A 19013-nucleotide genomic window follows, 5' to 3' on the forward strand; every position below is an offset into this window, starting at 1 on the left:
GCGCGGGTCTGATCGATTTATACGGGTCGCTCTTGTCGAAATGTCTAATAATTATTGGATATAATATTATATGCAGTACATTTCGAGACGGGCGCCAGAACTGTTTATTCAGCATGTTTGCGATATACATGCCCAGCAGTTCAGTATGTTGAGTGATGACTGGGTCACACGCTCCAAACATAATATCTCCCCAGCGTATAGTCTAGAGAGATATAATACAATCAATCCCGCCCATCCATATCCCTCCTCCTCCCCGCCCCATACACACAAAAAAAAATAACAAAAACACAACAAATTCCCTTTCTTTTTTTTATTATTGAGAGATAACCAAAAACAAGTCACGGCCGCTCTCTATACTACCACACACTGAGAAAATAATAATAAAAAAAGGGGGTCTGCATCAAGCCGTTAATGAAGGGAGATGCTGGACGACTTGGTTTGCATCTCACTCACGCCGGCTTGCACACACTTTTTGCCATAGACGTCGTGAGAGGAGCGTGTCGGCGCACACCCCCGAAAGACAGCAGCATGCAGCAGGGTGAAGAGGAGAGAAAGCAAAAGATGGTCTCTGCGTATGTATAGAGAGTCTCTCTCTCATCTCCAGCGCGTCTCAAGCATGAACGTTTCTCTCGTTTGTAAAGTTATCGATCGTGTTGGCTCTAGCCAACCGAGTTCTCTCCCTCTCTCTCTCTCTCTCTCCCCACTCGTCTTTAGACTCTTATACACACACACACACATATATAGGCGGGGTGTATGGTATATACTCCTCATCGCATGGTGCGTCCATCATTTCTTCATTTGGTCTGGCTCTGTGCTCTCTGCTCTATATACTGCTAGTTCTACTCTCTCTCTGTGTGTGTGTATACGCAAGGAGAGAGCCCCAATACTCTTTGCGCAGGAAAAGTCTCTCTCCTCTCCTCTACACACTCGACAGCACCCTGACTGTTGTGAGAAGATTTCCGACGAGTATAAAGACGACGAAGCTCAACAACTTCCTTCCTTTTGTCTTGATGATGTACACATCCGAGCAAACCCCACCCCTCCACCCTCCAGCGCGATGCTCTTCTCTGAAAACTCTCAACTTATTGCTGTCGGAAAAAAAAAACAAAAAAACAAAAAACAAAATTGAAAAATTGATGCGGAGCGCATCCAGCGCAGCAGTGGCGCTGCTGCGATCCACCAGGCCCCAATCCCATCCACGTGCCTGGCATTAATGATCGGGACTTTGTGAGTTATATTTATATGTATATACGGCTGAGGTTGTTGTGTTGTGTGTGTTAGAGTATTATTTCCCCTGCGTTGTTGAGGTTATTATATCGGTCACGGTGGTAAAAATAAGGAAACAATGTCGTGGGTTAGTATAGAGAGAAATACGGTGGCGGCGGCAATCATCATCAACACGGCCGATACAGAATTGACATGTAGCGCGGGTGAGAGCGACGACGACGCCTACTGGTTAGGCGCGCGTTTGTTATTTCGGCTGTGTTGGCGGCGTGACGGCGTAACATTGAAATCAGCAAAAACCCATCACAGGCTCCTACAATGAGCTTATATAGAGTACGGCTGGGCGGGCGGATCGATTCAAAAGTCAAAGCCAAAAAAGAAAAAAAAAAACCCAGTTGGGTGGACGTTTCTTAATGATATGGCGCACCAAGGAAAAAAGAAGAAGAAGCAAAAACACATCACAGAGAGAAAACGACGAGAATGGCCGAGTATATATAAAAGACGTCGAGGCCTTTTGCCACGAGCCAAAGAAGCGTCGGTAACATTCGACGGCGTCTTTTTTTTTTATTTTCTTTTTGCGTATTTTTCTGTAGCCGATGCCGCGACCACTCTGTAACCTCTATTGGCTTGGCTTCAAAAGTACTAGAAAAAGGCTGATGCTCCGGGATCTGGAAAAAAAAAAGGTGGGGCCCTTTTCTATCACGAAAAATTCGAACGAAAATGTTTTTTGGGCGACGTCTGCCATATTTCTTAATACAATATGCAGAAGCGCCAATCATAAATTGTGCAAGACTAGCTCGGCCACTTTGGCGAATTAGGTTATTCTCCATCGAAACGCGTGATTTATTCACACCTGTTCGATCCCGTGAATAATGTAAGGTATGTGCTGCTATACTGCTGCCGGACCAAAATATAAAGTTGGCACCACACCCCATTTGGGGGCGCGCAGCTTCTTTTTTTCTGGTGTCCGGAACTGCTGGCGGAGTTGCTATACTGTCTATACAGTGCTGACTAGACGCTAATCATTTATTCAATAGAAAATGAATCGATAATGACGTGATGTGGAGAGAGAGTTGAACGTGGCTGGGCCCACCAGCCAAGTTAGGTGGTGGTGAAAACGGGCGGGCATTGAAGTGCGTTAACTTTTGTATCAACATGCATCAGGGATAGACTCGGGCTGTGCCAGCATCACCGGATAGAATAGTATAATAAACACAGCAGCCGACGCAATAAGCCGCTTTAGTATAATTGATTGTGAAATGTCTGCTGGTGTATAATTAGATGTGTAGAAACATCAAGAGAGACTGGCAGCAGCAAGGAAATACTGGGCTGAGATTATGCAAAATTGTGCGGCTTTATCCTGGAGCGCCAGGAAATCCTGTAGAGCGAAAATCGAACCTCTCGAAAAAAAAAGAAAAAGACAAATTTTTATTCTCTTCCGGATCGCCACGGGGTCGATCAGCCTGGGCACTGGGCAAAAAGGGCAATCAACGAGAAAGTGAAGTAAGACTAGATTGCCCCAGAAACCCAGGCCCGGTTCTTTTCCCTCCACCAATTTTTATATCGCAGAAAAGATAAAAGTTGACACTATACAAGAGAAGATTGCTGCTCATAGTAATCAACAGAAATGGTCCAGGCGGACCCTGTGACAGCGCCAGCCCAATCAAATGAGGTTTCGTTGTTCACCCGATATGTTTATTGTCTGGAAATACATAAAGACTAGAGTCCTTCTTGGGGGGACCTTGAAGGTGTTGGCCCAGGTCCAAGTGGGACACACGTGAAGAATTTCAAATGTCTGTACCAAGATTTTTGGCGGAACATTCCAGGGTTTGGCGCGAAATTCAAAAATTAAAAAAATTAAAGTTTATCGCACAGATCGATCCGCTTATGTATCTTCTCTTCGATTTTCCACCACAGTTTTTGTGTGAAAAATGAAACGTGAAATGGTGGCGATATAACTGGTCACGACGCGACACGGCTACTTTATAACACAGCCCATCGGACATTTGACTGGGATGGATTTACGTGATCCGGCGCTATGTGTATACGGACGATCCATCAATAAAGTTCGTTGCAACTTCTTTGAATCTCTCGTTTCTCTCTGAATAATAGCTCGATAGATTCCCAGTCGTGTGATTGATGATTCGGCCATCCGTCCAGTCCAGACGAGTTGTGAAATTCCGTTCCAAAAATGCGCCAAGAGAAAAGGATGAAGATATTATATACGGGTGTATATAGAGCCAGCAGCAGCACAGCAGCTGTTCTTTAACAGGGCCGTCAAAACCAGCCGTCTCTTAGCTCTCTTTCTCTCTCTCTCTCTCTGCTGTTGGTATATATGTACACTTTATAGGCCTCTGGTAATTGCCGATCGATGGAAATCGTCAAGACGGTTTGAAGTAAAAGAAGAGAGCTGAGAACAAAAGAGAAAGAAAAAATAACAGATCAGACGCAGGGGGAAAAAAAAAACAAAATTTCCATCCAGTTCAATTTCTACTGTGCGCGTCGCGCCGTCCGCCGTCTATAAAGCTCTTTGTTTTTATATAGGTTTTAAATGTCGTTCTATAAACACGCGATTCTTTTACATTCGGCGACTTATTTATCGTATAACAAGGCCGTCGTTGTGTTTTATAGCCGACGTCTTCCAGCAGCTCTTTCCACCCTCTTTTCTCTCTCTCTCTTTCTGTTTGGACAAATCTTCCAACTTTTTCTTTTCTTCTTCTTGTTTATTAATGTCGTATTGATTTTGAACATTTGTTTTTTTCTCTCCCCCAGTTTCTTTTTCTTTTCTTTTTTTTAATTATCGTTATGATTGCGATTCCGACCGGAATTTAGGAGAGGACGGCGTGGGGGAAAAGAGGATATCCGGATACCGGAGATGGAACGAGTTGGGAATATAGTCTCACAGGAAAGAGCTAGAGAGTCTATATGTATATAAGGTCGAATAATCGGAATTCGATAATAATCGTCTATCCCTTATTCACCCCCCATCACTCAATAGTCCATCAAGTTTTGATTCCTGATTCAAATCGAATATGAGATGAGAAAGAGGCGCCAGTCACTCGGAATTTCCCAGCAGCAGTCGCTAAAATAATACTATATCCAAACATTTATCAAATCAAATCGCGGGGAAATGTATTTGTATATGGTATATCTAAGAAGTTCATTGGGTATACTCTCTGGACTCTGGCCCAGACAATTCCATTAAAGCCATGCCAAGAAAATATGGACAATGTTGGGTCTGAATATTTCATTTCTCTTCGATCGCCCATGTTTCCAGTGTGTCAAACGGTCGAACAAAACGGCCCAATGCCAACAGAGTTGTACCACTACAAGATAATATCGCTGGCCTCTTATTCTCCTCCACCCCTCGTCAATAACCCCCCAAAAAAACTCCTTCAAGTCCAGGGTCCTTGCAGAGCACAAGTCAACTCAAAAGAAGATGATGACGATCGAAGAATAAAAAGAAAAAAAAAAAAAAAAAAAAGATTTAGTTGGAAAACTCCGACCCAAAGAGATTTTCTGCTCTCCAGGATTAGGTGGCAACCAGCAGCAACCCTGGCCCCGTCTGAAATCCCGCTCCTAGACTCTCCTCGCGGAGCTCTAAGCTCTCAAGCCTCTATACAACTCTGTATATACCCTTTTAGAATTGTAGACCGGAAGAAAAAGAAAGGATGGATGCAGTTATGGAAACGACGACGACGGTGCCGACGGCTGGCAGTTTCCAAATAGCAGCCGAGGTGTATTGTTTAGAGTACTACTTTGTGTAAATCTGATGTAAAAGATCTACGCCTAAAGGCCTCTCCCCCCAACAGTTTAGTATATAGAGACGAGTGTCGACTAGAGAACTGTGACAATTGTCAGTTATCCTTCCGGCTCTCTAATCACAGGATGAACCGAAAGGAAATAATGATTGGTAGTACCTACTATTTTTAGTGTGCGGACTTATTGGCCTCTTTTATTCGTCCCTTTAACAAGGATAATATATAAATGTATACTTTATTCTTCTCCCTTTTTTCTTATTTCTGGCTGGTGCGCACATGTAAGAAGACGTCGTGAAGGATCCGCTTTTGTGGTTGGGGCGTCGCTGCTGCTGCATCTGCGATCGTCAGGCAAGCAGTTCACGTCGTGTGCACAGTTCACCTGAATGCGGATCGCGTACGGATGATATTGAACGATCTTACCAGCAGGACGTGACTTGTTTCAGGTTGTCCCTTCACGCTGATCCCGCGCTCCTATTTTGTTTGTCGTATTTTTTTTTTTCTTTTTCCTTTTCCAGACGCGGGATTGTAGACAGGACTGTAATTACTACATGTAGGAGGAAGGAAAGCAACTTCGAATGTTGTGTTTCCATCCGAAATACATAAAACTGGTGGGGGGGGCCGCGCTGCATCGCGTCACTTCCGTGGAGTTCGGCGGCCGAATAAGCAGAGCCGCTCACAGCGGCATGTCTCTGCTGCGCACGCAACGTCAATCGTTCAACTTTCAAACTCGATTTGGTCATTTCCCGTGAACTCGATGGGCTCCTGCCAACAATTAACCAGCCAACCGGCAACACACAGTCCACTATTTACTGCGATTTTGTTATTTTTTCTTTTTCAAAAGTAAGTTCGGGAATCACTCGATCAGATGGTGGAGGAGGGGGGGGGGTTTAAAAAAGTTTTGAACGAGACAAAATAGTTTAGAAGAAAAAACGAAAATAAGTTGCTGCTGCCCAGAAATCAAATTGTCTTGGTCGTATATAGATAAATCAGTCGGGACAAAATCGTGATTCCCGCAGGGATTTCGTATTTATTTTTATTTTATTTTTTTTCAAATAAAAATAACAATTTACCCATCATTCTTTATCAAAGGAGTGGCCCGTCTACTACTATACTACTATACGTGTTTTTGTGTGTACGTCAGTTATTATTACAATTTAATTAGACGAGTTGGACTCTCGGCGTGGGCGGGAATCATCACTCTGGAAACGAAAAGTAATGAGCTTCCTTTTTTTTTTTACTTTTCAAGTTCTTCTTCGTGATACGCTTCTCTCGCTATACCCCGCGAAGGGTATACAAGTCCACTGATGAGTGGCACGGACCCTAGATTGGCTGCGGGATTTATTGCTCGTCGCCGGTGCAGTCACCAGCCAAGTTAGCACCGGGATGTTGGCCGCCGCTGCCGCCCCTGTCACCTAACGACGACGTGCATTTGTTGAGAGAAAGCTGTCGCCCCAGCGCTCGTTATACAGAGTACTATATATAGTAGTTGTTCTTTGTCTAACTTGATATTCAATTACAGTTTCGCTAGCTGCACTCGCCAGCTAGTTATCTACTGCACCGAGCTCAAGTTCTAAAAGACCGCAATCCATTCAAATAGTTAGAAATAACAGAGATACTTTAGATTATTACATGGCAAGTATGTGAATAATATTAGATACAATAGCTGACTCGGAGGAAGGAGCTGACTCGGCTAAATATTCAATGACCTGGGAATATGATTGGATTCCACAGGAATTCCCAACTGCTGAGGCTCCGGCGTCTATATGATGTACACAAGTACACCCGGGCGGGATTTGTATTGAAACTGTTTGGAAAATGCATCGCAGAGAGCCACCAGAATCGTCGACGATATCATAAATTACTTGCGTGGTTTCACGTAATCAAGCCGTACTAGATGTCGGAATCTAGCCTGAAAGTGTGCATCGGTTATATTCACTCGTCGATCTCCATGTTGCGCACGCCGGGGGAAGGCCATCAGCAGTTACGCAACGCAGTTTATGGGAATGTATTTCAAACCAACCAATATTTACGACATTCTAGAACGGTTACCCCCTCTTCTTTTTTCTTGGCCTCTTTCTCTCTCCATGCACAAGTCGGCAGTATCGTATGTAATATGATGTTATCACTCCTCCCTCCGCCCGGCTGGATGGTACACATTCTTGGGTGCATATTGCCGGGCTGCTGAATGTAGGATTGCCACCTTAAATTCTCTTATGTACGCAGCGAATCGGTCTGACAGACAAAAAAAAAAAGGAAGAAAAGAATAACAAAATCGAAAAAGATATTTGATAAGACAATAGAAACTTCTAAGTTTACTGCAAATCGCTCGACGATTTTTCTCTCGTTTTTTTTCCTTCATACAAAGCAAGGCTAATTATATAATTACACAGCATAATATACGCAGTGTGTGTGTGTGTGTGACGTTGGGGTTATACATATGGATAAGAAATATGAGAAGCAAACGTCATACGCGTACCTGCCGCAGTCATCCACAGTTCAAAGTATTTGAATAAAAAAAGGAACGTAAGTTGGTTTTCTTTGTTTTTTCAACTTATCTTATCTTAATTTCGAGTAATTATTATTATTTTTTTTTTTGCATCGCTTGAATTTTTGTCATGTCATGTTAATATGCACAGGTCACGTGATTGCCGTCGTCCACAAACAAAACAACTCCTCCACTGTTTCATAAAAATTCACATGCAAATTTCTAAACGTCATCAATGGTGATGAACGAAACAAAACAAAACACAACACACATAGCAGCTCGTGTCGTCGGTTGTGACGAAAGACGAAAGAAAGCGGATGAAAAAAGAAAAAAAAGGGGACGACACTTCCGGATATCCAGCGATACAACCGGTGGCACTGTTTCTTTCTTCTTCTTTTTCGCCCCGTCTCTTTCTTCTTCTTCTTCTTCTCACTCGAGTTTCTCCTTCCTTCAAAAGCAATAGACAGACAATGACAATAAAGTTGGATGTAACGTACGGAGATATTTGCATATGATTGGTATTCCTTCTGCTCCGGGTTTTTTTTTTTTTTTTTCGTTTGTTTTCCAATAGGATGAACTGTACAAGCACATGTTTCCATAGGTCTAACAAGATTCTCCACGCAAAATAGACAGAAAAAAAAAAATGAAGAGGAGGGAAAATAAAAGAACAGAATCGAAGGAGCGCGAATTGTTTTCTCTTTTAAAACAAAAAACAAGCCGGGCCATAATCATAAAGGAAACAGAAGAAAGAAATGCCCCTTCTTCTTGTGCGAAATCAATAAATAAGACATAAAAAAAGAAACCTGGCTATAAATAATAGCATTCTTCTGTGAAAATTATCAAAGCAAATGCGAGTAAATATCGATTTTGTCTCATATGTTATAAAGAAGTAGAAGTTGCCGATTTAAAAGGAACAAAAAAAAAATGGCGCGGGATATAGCACATAATTGAAAAAAGAAATCAGAGAAATAATAATAATAAAAAAAAAGGAGAGCTGTTAGAGCTTAAGGAAAGAATGAAAATTTGATAAGCTGGCAAGTCCGGTCCGGCTGTCGATGAGTAGTGAATTCAAGATTCTTCGAAATCTTCTTGCTGGCTTGAAAAGTACGACACCAGTCCACCAAATTCGCTTTCAGGAGGCACTGCGGTGGCGGCGGGAGTAGGGTCGTCGGCGCCGCTTTTAGTCAACAGCCCGACGCTAGGCGCCGGATCGAAATTGTCAGCCCCAGATTCCCGAGACGCCTGAGCTGCCACTCTACTCAATTAAAAAGAAACAAAACAAAACAACCAACATTGAAAGAAATGTAAAGAATTGAAAACACGCATTAGCAAATTTTACCTGTAAATTCTACGCTCCTCTTCCGCATTGGCGGCCGCTGCAGCGGCGGCGGCAAAGGCCTGCGGGAATCCCGCGTGCTGGTAGCTGGACGTCGGCCTCAAAGGTGGGCCGTGGTGTTGATAGGGCGAATGCAGAGGCAGGCTGTGCGGTGGCAGGTGTGATGACGAGTACATGGGCGGGTAGGCCTGGCGAGGAGTGGGCGTAACCGGCGTGCCCATATAGCTGGTCCTGGAAGGCGGCGCCGCACTGTAAGGATTCGCATAAGGCGTGTGATTGAGGAAAGGTCCGTGGCCTATCATATGAGGCGTATTGCCGTACGGCCGGATGGGATGCGAAGACGGCGGAACCGAAGGGATCGAGCCGGGAGAGCCGTGACCTGTGCCCAGGAGTCCTTGAATACTGAGAGGGTTACCAGGTGTTGAGATTCCGCTGATGCTTGGGCTCAATGACGACGACGTCACAGTCGTCGGATAAGGCCGAATGACAGACGGTGGAGTCGAAGACGCAATCAAATCGCTCGTTTTGACGACGTGAGGACTGGAATACATTGGCGGCGTTGGCGGCAGAGAATGTCGCGTCTGCTTGATGACTCCGCCATGGCTGTAGAGTGGCGGCAACTCGACGCTGGGTGCGATGATTTGCGGCTGAGTGAGCGGCGGCACCACTATCGGAGGCAACTGGACGGCAGGTGGTGGTGTTTGGCTGTCCAAAACGTCTCGAACGAGCCTCGGCTGCGGAAGAATTCCTGGACTTTGCCTCGCCGGACTGTTGCTGCTGCTCGAAATGGATTGAGAATTGATCAGGCGGTTGATTTGCAAGTCGGGGGGTAACGTTGGCGGCGGCGGAACATCTGCTGGCATCTGTTGAATCAATCTCGAGACCTGGAAGGAAAGACCAACAAGCAATGAAATATGTGATCCAAACATAACGAGAACGAAATCAGAAACTTACTTGAAGGTCTTGCGACAAAACAGGGATGGAGGCGGCGGCTGGAAGCTCGTCTTTGATCAAAGGACTGGCAACGTCTTCCTGAGGTAGAATAATAGGCAAGGTGGCCAAATCGGGATCTATACTCGGCGTCAGAATGTCATTGGAGGTGAGACTCTCGTCTCCGGTCGTGTAAACGGAAGCAGCAGCTGCAGCGGAGGCAGCGGCAGCACTGAATTCGATTGTATCGGTCGATCCGGAGAGTCGAGACTCATCATCTTGTTTGAGAACGGCGCCCAACCGTGAGGAGATGACACTGACAGGCACAGGTGTAGTATCACCGCCAGAGATACTGCCACGACCCGACGTTATGACTCCTCCACGACCTACTCCCCCTCTTCGGCTGGCTCCTCCTCTAATGACTGCGCCGGCCATGCTTTTGTTCCGGTCAGCTGCAAATAGCGTGCCCATTTTTTTCACGGTACTGCCACCTTCGTCCTGGCTCTCACCGGAACTGATTAACTCTTTATAACTGATCTGCCGTCCGCGAGTAGTGCGTCGCTGGGCGTGGTCGCTTTCGTCGTCGTCTTCCTGGGCCTTCACCGGCCGCGCTTCCTAAGAAATCCAATTGAACGGCGAAAATCAGAGCCCCATCCTCGAATCAACACTATCCACTTCAATCCCTTTAGTACCTTGATCTTCTTCGCGCTGACATTCGAGCGGAAGGGTTCGTCGTCCGACTCGACTTTGTTGGATCGTCCTCCACGGCCTCTGCCTCGATTGGCGGGCGCTTTACGCGGCGGTGGTTTGGGCTTGGGTTTAGGGGTGGCTGCCACCGGTTTCGCTTTACTTTTGGCCGCACTTTAATTAAAAACCAAAAAAACAAAACAGACAAACAAGTTTAGCTTTTAAATGAATTGGCTGCTATTCACATTAAGCCAATCACCTCCGCTTTTTCGATCTGCCCCAGGAGGCGTCACTGCTCGACTCTCCGGATGAGTCCCAAGATTCATTGCCTCGTTTCCGTTTGGTAGGTTTCTCTTCGTACTCGCTCTCTTCCTCACTCGTATCGCTGCTATCCACTAGTACGAAAGAAAGAAAGAAAAAACACAATTATTTAAATTGGGAATGGAGGAGATAATTCACTCGGCACGTCAATTATATACTTCTTAAATTCCTTTTGCGGGCGCTTCTTGCCGAGCGCCGGATAATGGGAGACGCTGCTCTGGCCTTCTTTTTAGCCCTGACGTGGATGACATCGTCGTCGTCACTATCATCGTCGACCACAAAGCTGTCACCGCTGTCACTGGCATCTTCATCGTCATCTTCACTGTCTGAGCCCTCGGCGGACGAGCCCTGGAAATCTTCATCCGAATCGTCTTCATTGCTCGTGGCGCTCAAGTCGTTCAGTTTGCGGGCCTTCTTCTTGCGTGTCACTTGCGGCATAATGTCGCTATCGTCGTCGCTGGTCGAGATTCGTTTATTGCCGATGCCTGACGGACGGGTGCCCGGTGGGGATCGAGGCTTATCCTTGCCGTCGTCGCTATTATCATCGACGCCGGATCTCAAACCTTTGCCTTTGCCTTTGCCCTTGCCACCTTCTTCTTCTTCCTCGTCACCTTCGTCCTAAAGAAAGTGATGGTTGTCAACTCAATGTTCGTTATGATGAAATGAATGATGAATAGATATAATTACCCTCAAAGCGGATTTGATCATATCATCAAAATCCTTGAATGAATAGTTGGCCTGCTTGGCGGCCTTACGCTGTCTCCTTCCGTTGAGATTTTCATCACTCTCGTTCTGGCTGTCTTCTTCCTCTTCTTCTTCATCTTCGCCACTCTCGTCGGACGTTTCTTCGTCATCCACATCCTCGCCATCGGCACCCAAATCTCCGACGCCGCTATTCTTTTCATCTTCGTCGTCGTCTTCCTGAGCTTCTTCTTCCATTTCTAGCTGCGCCTGTTTCTCCGCTTCTTCTTTGGCCAGTTTGGCCTCCAACTCCTGTTCTTTCCTCCGCTCAAGTTCTGCTTCCTTCTCTTGCAACAAGAATTCGTAGGCTTCTAGTCTTTCTTGCAAACGCTCCATCAAGGTTGCCTGTTTGGGAGTCAATTTACTTTAGAATTAAAGCAAGAGATTGAATTAATAAAACGGAAGGTAAGGACATACGTGATCGCAAGGCGGGCAAAACCAGTTGCCTTCGGGAATGACCAGTAGCGGTGGTTTGACGCAGTTGGCGTGCCAACCAGCATCGCAACGATCGCAGAGCAAAATCCATTCGGGATGATCAGATTGCCCACATTTGTGACAATTGGCAGCCTCCTCTTCTTCCTCTTCTTCCTCCGTTCCGGCGACTTCTTCTTCTATCACTTCTTCTTCCTCCACCTTAGCCTTCTTCGATCTGCTTCTCTTTTTGGGAACAGCACCTGTTTAAAATATGGAAACGAAAAATATATAATAGTAAACACTCGCTAGATCTTCTTTCACGATAAACATACCAGCTTTCGCTGTCCTAGCGTGTTTGGTTGGCTGAACAGTTTCTGCTTCTTCATCCAAGTCTGATTCAGGTGAGAATTCGTGATCGGATTTGAATTCAAGCTCTTCGTTCTCCTGTTCGACCTGTAGGTCTTCCAAGGCATCTAAATCACTTTCACTGCTTTTTTCACTAAAAACAAAATGGAATAAGTAAAATTTTATAATTATTCAACACGAATTAATTGTCATTTCACAAGATACCTCGAATCTGTGGAATCCCAAGGTCGATCAATCTTCTTCTTCCCTTTCCTTCGCTTTTCTTTCTTGTCTTTTTTCTTACGACCTTCCTCTTCAGAATTCTTTTCCTCATCTGAACTAGAAGATTCATCTTCGCTCTCCTTGTACGTCTAAATTCATCAAAATCAATCATGAATAATTAACTTAAAACGTGAGTAGACGAGTAAAATAAATTAATTACCACGTCTTCTCTGTTGGTAGTTTTCAATTGACGACGCTGTTGTTTCTCTTCCATCTTCTTCATTCGCTCGTCGCGTTCCGATCTTCTTTTCTCACGACGTTCGTGTTCTTCTTTTAACCGTTGCAATCGATCCGCTTCCTCTTTCCTCCGGTCTTCATCTTCTTTCTCTCGTAATTTGGCAATCCGTGAACTTTGTCGCAAAACAGTCGGCTGTGCGTCGTTCTCTTTTCCGCTGTCGTCGTTACCTCCAAGACTGAACCTCCCTCGTTTCCGACCACGACGCTTTGCAGAGGCATCTTGATCCTTCGAAGGTGGTAAAATTATTGCTACCGGAGTTGAGGCATCGAAGTCAAACGTCAATTGATTCAAATTAGAAGATTTTTCGGTTTCGTTTGGCGGTGGCTTCGCTTCAACACTTTGTGTCGTCTCGGGAGACGTAGATAATTTGGACACTAGTTCGCAAGGATTTGAATGAAGAACTTTGGACACGGGCATCATTTCTTGGTCTTCCTTCACATGCATTGCGAGTTTAGCTTCTGAAACTTCTTCCTTTACATCGGTCACTGAAGTCTTGGGGCTTGCTATTAATTTGTCGGCTACCGCTAGATTCTCAACCTTTTCTTCTGGTAACGAAATTGAAAGTTTCTTGTTTAAATTTTCTGGAGTGGGGATAGGTTCAAGTTGTTGTTGGACCACTGGAAGCAACTCTTCCTTAGCATCTAGGCCAGTGATTTTAGGTTCAATCGTAGTCTGGTCACTTTTCTCAAGTTTTGCATTTGTTGGAACCTCCGGAGCGGGACACTCGTCCTTCTGAGTAAATAAAGGAATTTTTTGCTTTTCTTCGACCAAGATGGATTCCTTGGCATTACCATCAATCTCCTCTGATGAGGGTTCAGTTTCAGGAATGACATCAGAAGTTTTGTCTGACGGAACTGTATCTTCTATTTTAGGCAAAATATCTTCTTTCATCGGAATTATTTCTTTTCCCACCAGTTCCTGTTCCGTCAAAACTTCTTTAAACTCTGTCTGCTTCAATTCACTTGCTTGCGGAAGAATTGAGTTGACTTCAGGTTCTTGTTGAACTAAAGGCAACTCCTTTACAGGAACTAGAGCGGGCAAAATGGATTCCTTGGCATTCCTTTCAAGCACTTCCAATGAGGGTTCATCGGAAATTTTGTCTGACGGAATTGCATCTTGAATTGGCGGCAAATTTTCAACTGTCGCCGGAATGATTTCTTTTCCCAGCAACTGTTCCGTCAAAACTTCTTTGAGTTCTGTCTGATTCAACTCACTTGTACCCGGAACCGGAGGAATTGAATTTAATTCAGGTTCCTGTTGAACTAAAGGCAATTCCTTCACAGCAACAGTAGCAGGCAAAATGGATTCCTCGGTATTTTCTTCAAACTTCTCCGCAGAGGGTTCATTTTCAGGATTAACCTCAGAAATTTCGTCGGAGGGAATTGCATCTTGTATGCTTGGCAACATTTCAGCGGTGGTTGGATTTATTTCTTTTTCCGGCAGTTGTTCCGTCAAAACTTCTTTAAGCTCCGTCTGATTCAACTCAGTTGAATGCGGAACCGGAGGAATTGAGTTTAATTCAGGTTCTTGTTGAACTAAAGGCAATTCCTTCACAGCAACAGTAGCAGGCAAAATGGATTCCTCGGTATTCCCTTCAAACTTCTCCGCAGAGAGTTCATTTTCAGGATTAACCTCAGAAATTTTGTCGGAGGGAATTGCATCTTGTATGCTTGGCAACATTTCAGCGGTGGTTGGATTTATTTCTTTTTCCGGCAGTTGTTCCGTCAAAACTTCTTTAAGCTCCGTCTGATTCAACTCACTTGTATGCGGAACCGGAGGAATTGAGTTTAATTTAGGTTCTTGTTGAACTAAAGGCAATTCTTTTACAGCAACTGTAGCAGGAAAAATGGATTCCTTGGCAGTTTCTTCAATCTCCTCCGCTGAGGATTCATTTTCTGGAATCACTTCTGCACTTTTATCTGCGGGTATTGCATCCGGTATTTTAGGTAAAATTTCAGCCATCGTTCGAATTACTTCGTTTTGTTCCGTCAAAACTTCTGTAAGATTTGTTTGCTTCGATTCACTTGCATGAGGAACTGGAAGAATTGAGTTTAATTCAGGTTCTTGTTGAACTGAAAGCAATTCCTTTACACCAACTGTTGGAATAACTTCCGTTTGCATGGGCTCTTCAGCAACACAGAAGCTATCTCTAGGATCCCCTGATAGAGGTTCGTTCTTCTGTATAATCTCAGGAAAAACTTCAGCTCGTAATTTCAATGACATCGATTCATCCTTTGCAGGTGCTGGAATATCGACGTTTTCCGCCAGCCGATCATTTGCAAATTTCCCGGGTTCTGTCATGCTAGTTTCGTTTTTTGGCGAAACAGACAGAATTGGATCGTTTGCAAGTTCTTGTTGATCCGCAATCACTCCAGTAGAAGCTTCTGGGATTTTCTCTTTAGCTTCAAGACGTTCCACCAAAACTTCTACAAGTTTTATTTCGTTTACTTCCACCTTCTGCGAAACCGAATTAGTTTCAAGTTTGGGTTGCTTTGAAACTGGATCTTCTTGAGCTGGGATTGCGAGAATTTTCTTCTTATCTTCCGCTTCTGAAATTCCCTCGGATTGTATCGCTTTCAGTGTGCTCTGTAAAACCAACGGAATTTCGTCTGATTCAGGTTCTTCAAGAGCTGTAATTAAATTCTCTTTTGCAGGAGCTGTTAAAATGTCTGAAGAACCTTCTTTTTCGCACATTGTCGACACTGTTTCTTCACTTGTACTCACGTTCTTCACCGGTATATCTGGAATTGAGTAGTCTTTTGCGATAAGTAGTGAGGCTGAATTTGGTTCATTTACAGAATTAGTTGAGTCTTTAATTTCCACTAGTTCTTCTTTTTCTGGAATCTCTTGTACACAATTTGATACAATTTCATCCTGGACTGAAATCAGCTTCTCTTCTACAATTGTAGAATTGCTTTCCTTGGTTGGATTAGATACATCGAGTTCCGGTGTGATCTGTTCGTTTTTTTCAACATTATCTAGAACTTCATTCTGGGCCTTGGATGAATTAAGAGTCGACGCATCGTTAGTTTTTTCTATTGAAGGCTCTGAGTCTGTACACACAGCAGGCTCTTCAGAAACACTTTTGTTGATGGGATCAGCACAAGACGGTACCTCCGAGTCTTTCTCAACATGGGGTACTAAAGCAGGATTTGCTTTAATGGCCTCGGAGTCTTTCTCAACATCGGGTAATACAGCAGAATTGTCTTTGTTGGCATTAGTGTCTTTCTCATCATCGGGTACTACAGCAGAATTAGCTTTAATGGCCACTTCTGGAGAAGCACTAGTCATTTGGGAAGACTGCTCATAACCAGTGGTAGGATCAGGAATACTGAATCCTTCTGCCACTTCACTTTCAGCAGCAGGCTGAGAGATTATTGCGTTAATTTCATCTTTATCCATATGCTTCTTGATGTCTTCCATGGCAGGACCATCTTCAGAACATTGCATTTTCCCTTGTGATCTAGACGGCGAATTACAGTCCGTTGGAGAATCTGAAACAGCATGAGTTGCTTCCGATGTTAAGGGGACGGGGGATGCTGAAAATGTTGCACTAGGCGAATTAAGGGTATTCAAACTAATTTCTGTCTCTTGGTTGTCTTTTAGCAAGTCATTACTCAGCTCGGGCGTTGAGGTGATTTTCGGTTCAATTCTTTGGTTAAGAGAGTTGGAATCATCGATCTCCGGCAATACTTCCTCGTCCTTAACTTCAATTTTGGCGGGAGATTCACATGGCGATAGATTACTTCGTTCTGCCTCCAATTCGACAGTAATCGCATTTTCCGCTATTTTATAATTTACATCGTCTAAACATTTGTCTTTAAGTTCTTTCCTTTGTTCTGGATGAGATTCGTCAATTTTAGATGAATTCTCTTGTATTAAAGTAGAATCAGCCGGTATCGAAACAGGTTCGACGATTTGCTTCGTTTCTTGTAATTCCGCCCGAATAATTGGCAAACACACCGGAGGCAACACAGTTTCTTCGTCAGTGACATAGGAGGTTGATGGATGTTGATCACTGGAAACAGTATCATTGGAAAATTCGACAGAATCCGCTGTAATTGCTGACTTGAGTTGTACAGGATCTAGTTTCACATCTACTGAAAAAAAATCAGGTTTTGGAAGCTCTTGATTATGTGTTAACATGGAATTCTCAGTAGTAGTTTTAGGAACAGCAGGTTCGTAAGGATTCGAGACGTCAACTTCAGCAGGTTTGTCTACATGTTCTGCCTTTATAATAGCTTCATCTTCTGATGGTTTGGTGCATTCTTGGTTTTTAGGAAAACCTTCTACCTCGGTAGATGGTTGCTCAATACTGTTAGACTTAATATCCTCAGGAGCAAGACATATTGATTTCTCATCCAAGTCTGCCTCTTTTTTTATTTCTACGTCATTTATCAGAGAATTTTCCACTGTTGATACACTTTTTCTTGAAGGTGAATCCAAAGTAATTTCTTCCTTATCAGAATTTGCAGCACTTGGATTTGCAGGACAATCCTCAGAATCTGGTTGTTCTTTGACGTTATTTGATGCAGCACTACTCGTGTTATCAATTTCTTCTGGGGACGTATCTTTCAAATTATCCCGGACGGAACTCAATGTCAGAGAGTGGCAAGCACTGTCGGGCACGGAATCGGGGAGTTCAGAGTTTAGTTGTGAAGTAATCACCGCTTCACTTGATTCGGCACAAGACTTTAGTTTATTGGACTCGCAGTCAATCGCACTTGTATCGTCTAATTGTTCTTTTTTACTGTTTAAATTGTGAGACTCACATGATTCTTCGCCTTTACTTTCACCAGGATTACCCGTATCGCAATCTGCTCCATTTCCTTCACCTGTCACAAGAAGTACGGGACTTTCGATGGCTTCGCTAACAATCGATTCCTGTTTTGATTCTGGAACCACTGGATCTTTAACGGTTTCAACTTTTAACCTCTTTGTTTCACTAGGACCGTCAGTCAATTGTTCCACTCTGTTTTCAGAATCAACTTTAATATCTTCCTCTTGGCCATTAGCACTGTTTTCTTCAGATGTGGCTGGTGATGTGCCTTCATCTTCTTGAAGCCCGTTGTCGGAACTAAGCTGTCCAATTAATTTCAACATGCTTTCTTTGTCACTGTAATACAACAAAGAATAGAATTAGTTCTGAAATATTTGTTAAAAAAGGGAATCAGTGGTGAGTTTGGAAACTACGGGGGAATACGAAACTATAAGCCGGATAAATAAAAGATGGGCGCAACAGGCCGAATAAATAAAAGATGAATGAAGATCATAATTTGCCAAAAATACTCGATAAATTTATTACCTTGATACAAGATCCCATGTTTCTTCATCTAGATCTTCACGGTATACTCTCAAATTACAGTCATCATCAAGTTGATGCCAGTAGCGGCGTCCTTGAATGTCCTTGCCAAGAGGTTGCAACCTTAATTCATCACTTGTTACTTTATTGATTTCATTTTTGAATTTAATATTGCCATCGAACTGGGCTTCAAGTAAGTTCTGTAATACAAAATCATCATTAAAGTTATACTATGCAAGTTATTATAGTCGAAAGACAGGGATTTACCTTGAGCAATCTTAATTTTACCGCTAGATTTAGCTTTTTGTAGCCAAACCTTTCAATCTCCCATCCATCTTGATCAGAATACGAATGAGCATATTTGGCAGCTGCCTTTTCCCATCGGTCAAAATTCACTGATTTCTTTAATTTTCTCATTAGTTTGACATGCAATTCAACAAGTGGATATGAAACTGTAATGAAATATATAAAACACACCATTATAGTGATTTATTGAATTGGTTGGTCATATAATATAGAAATAACACTTGTCAAAGAAACCGCTTTGACGTCCGGGTAAGAATGCTTTGGCAATTGTGAACTAACCTTCTTCAACATTTTCGAGCATTTGTTGCAGATCGTGAAAAGATGGAAATAACAATCCAGATTTGTCACCAAACTGTTCGAAAAAGGAGCATATGACGGCGTAATCCGAATTATTTGTGCAAGTTACAACCATAGCGTCATTGGCCGCCGCCATTTTACAAGGCTGTGTTTGTTGTTGTGGAATAGTGCTGCCCCGAGTTTCTAGCGGTGAGTTTTTGTAGTGTGAAGCATTTTTACCCCTCACTTATTCAAAAATTAAACACATATGACATACAGAAAATAAAATAAAAAATTTAATTCTTGTTTTTTACTTCAAATATTTTTCTAAACAAATAAACACCCTTTCTTAGTTTTTGAAATTT

At 43.4% G+C, this 19013-nt stretch overlaps 1 protein-coding gene across 3 annotated transcripts; it reads right to left on the minus strand.

Annotated features, from left to right (window-relative positions):
- Positions 1-7972: 7972 nt before the first annotated feature.
- LOC124320208 (titin homolog) lies at positions 7973-18819 on the minus strand. Of its 3 annotated transcripts, none has more exons than XM_046782901.1 (14): positions 18652-18819; positions 18334-18518; positions 18070-18266; positions 12687-17880; positions 12470-12615; positions 12232-12389; positions 11903-12159; positions 11432-11830; positions 10903-11362; positions 10683-10818; positions 10429-10597; positions 9761-10351; positions 8810-9690; positions 7973-8725 (listed from the first exon to the last, which is right to left on the minus strand). In XM_046782901.1, the coding sequence occupies exons 1-14, from the start codon at positions 18803-18805 to the stop codon at positions 8539-8541; spliced, it is 9114 nt and encodes a 3037-aa protein (XP_046638857.1). In that variant the 5' UTR covers positions 18806-18819; the 3' UTR covers positions 7973-8538. The 3 variants fall into 3 exon arrangements, with proteins under 3 accessions (XP_046638857.1, XP_046638856.1, XP_046638855.1); XM_046782900.1 differs by having other exon boundaries at positions 12232-12392; XM_046782899.1 differs by having other exon boundaries at positions 12232-12398.
- Between the last annotated feature and the right edge of the window lie 194 nt (positions 18820-19013).

Source organism: Daphnia pulicaria, chromosome 1, assembly GCF_021234035.1.
Source record: "Daphnia pulicaria isolate SC F1-1A chromosome 1, SC_F0-13Bv2, whole genome shotgun sequence".
Lineage (NCBI taxonomy): Eukaryota > Metazoa > Arthropoda > Branchiopoda > Diplostraca > Daphniidae > Daphnia > Daphnia pulicaria.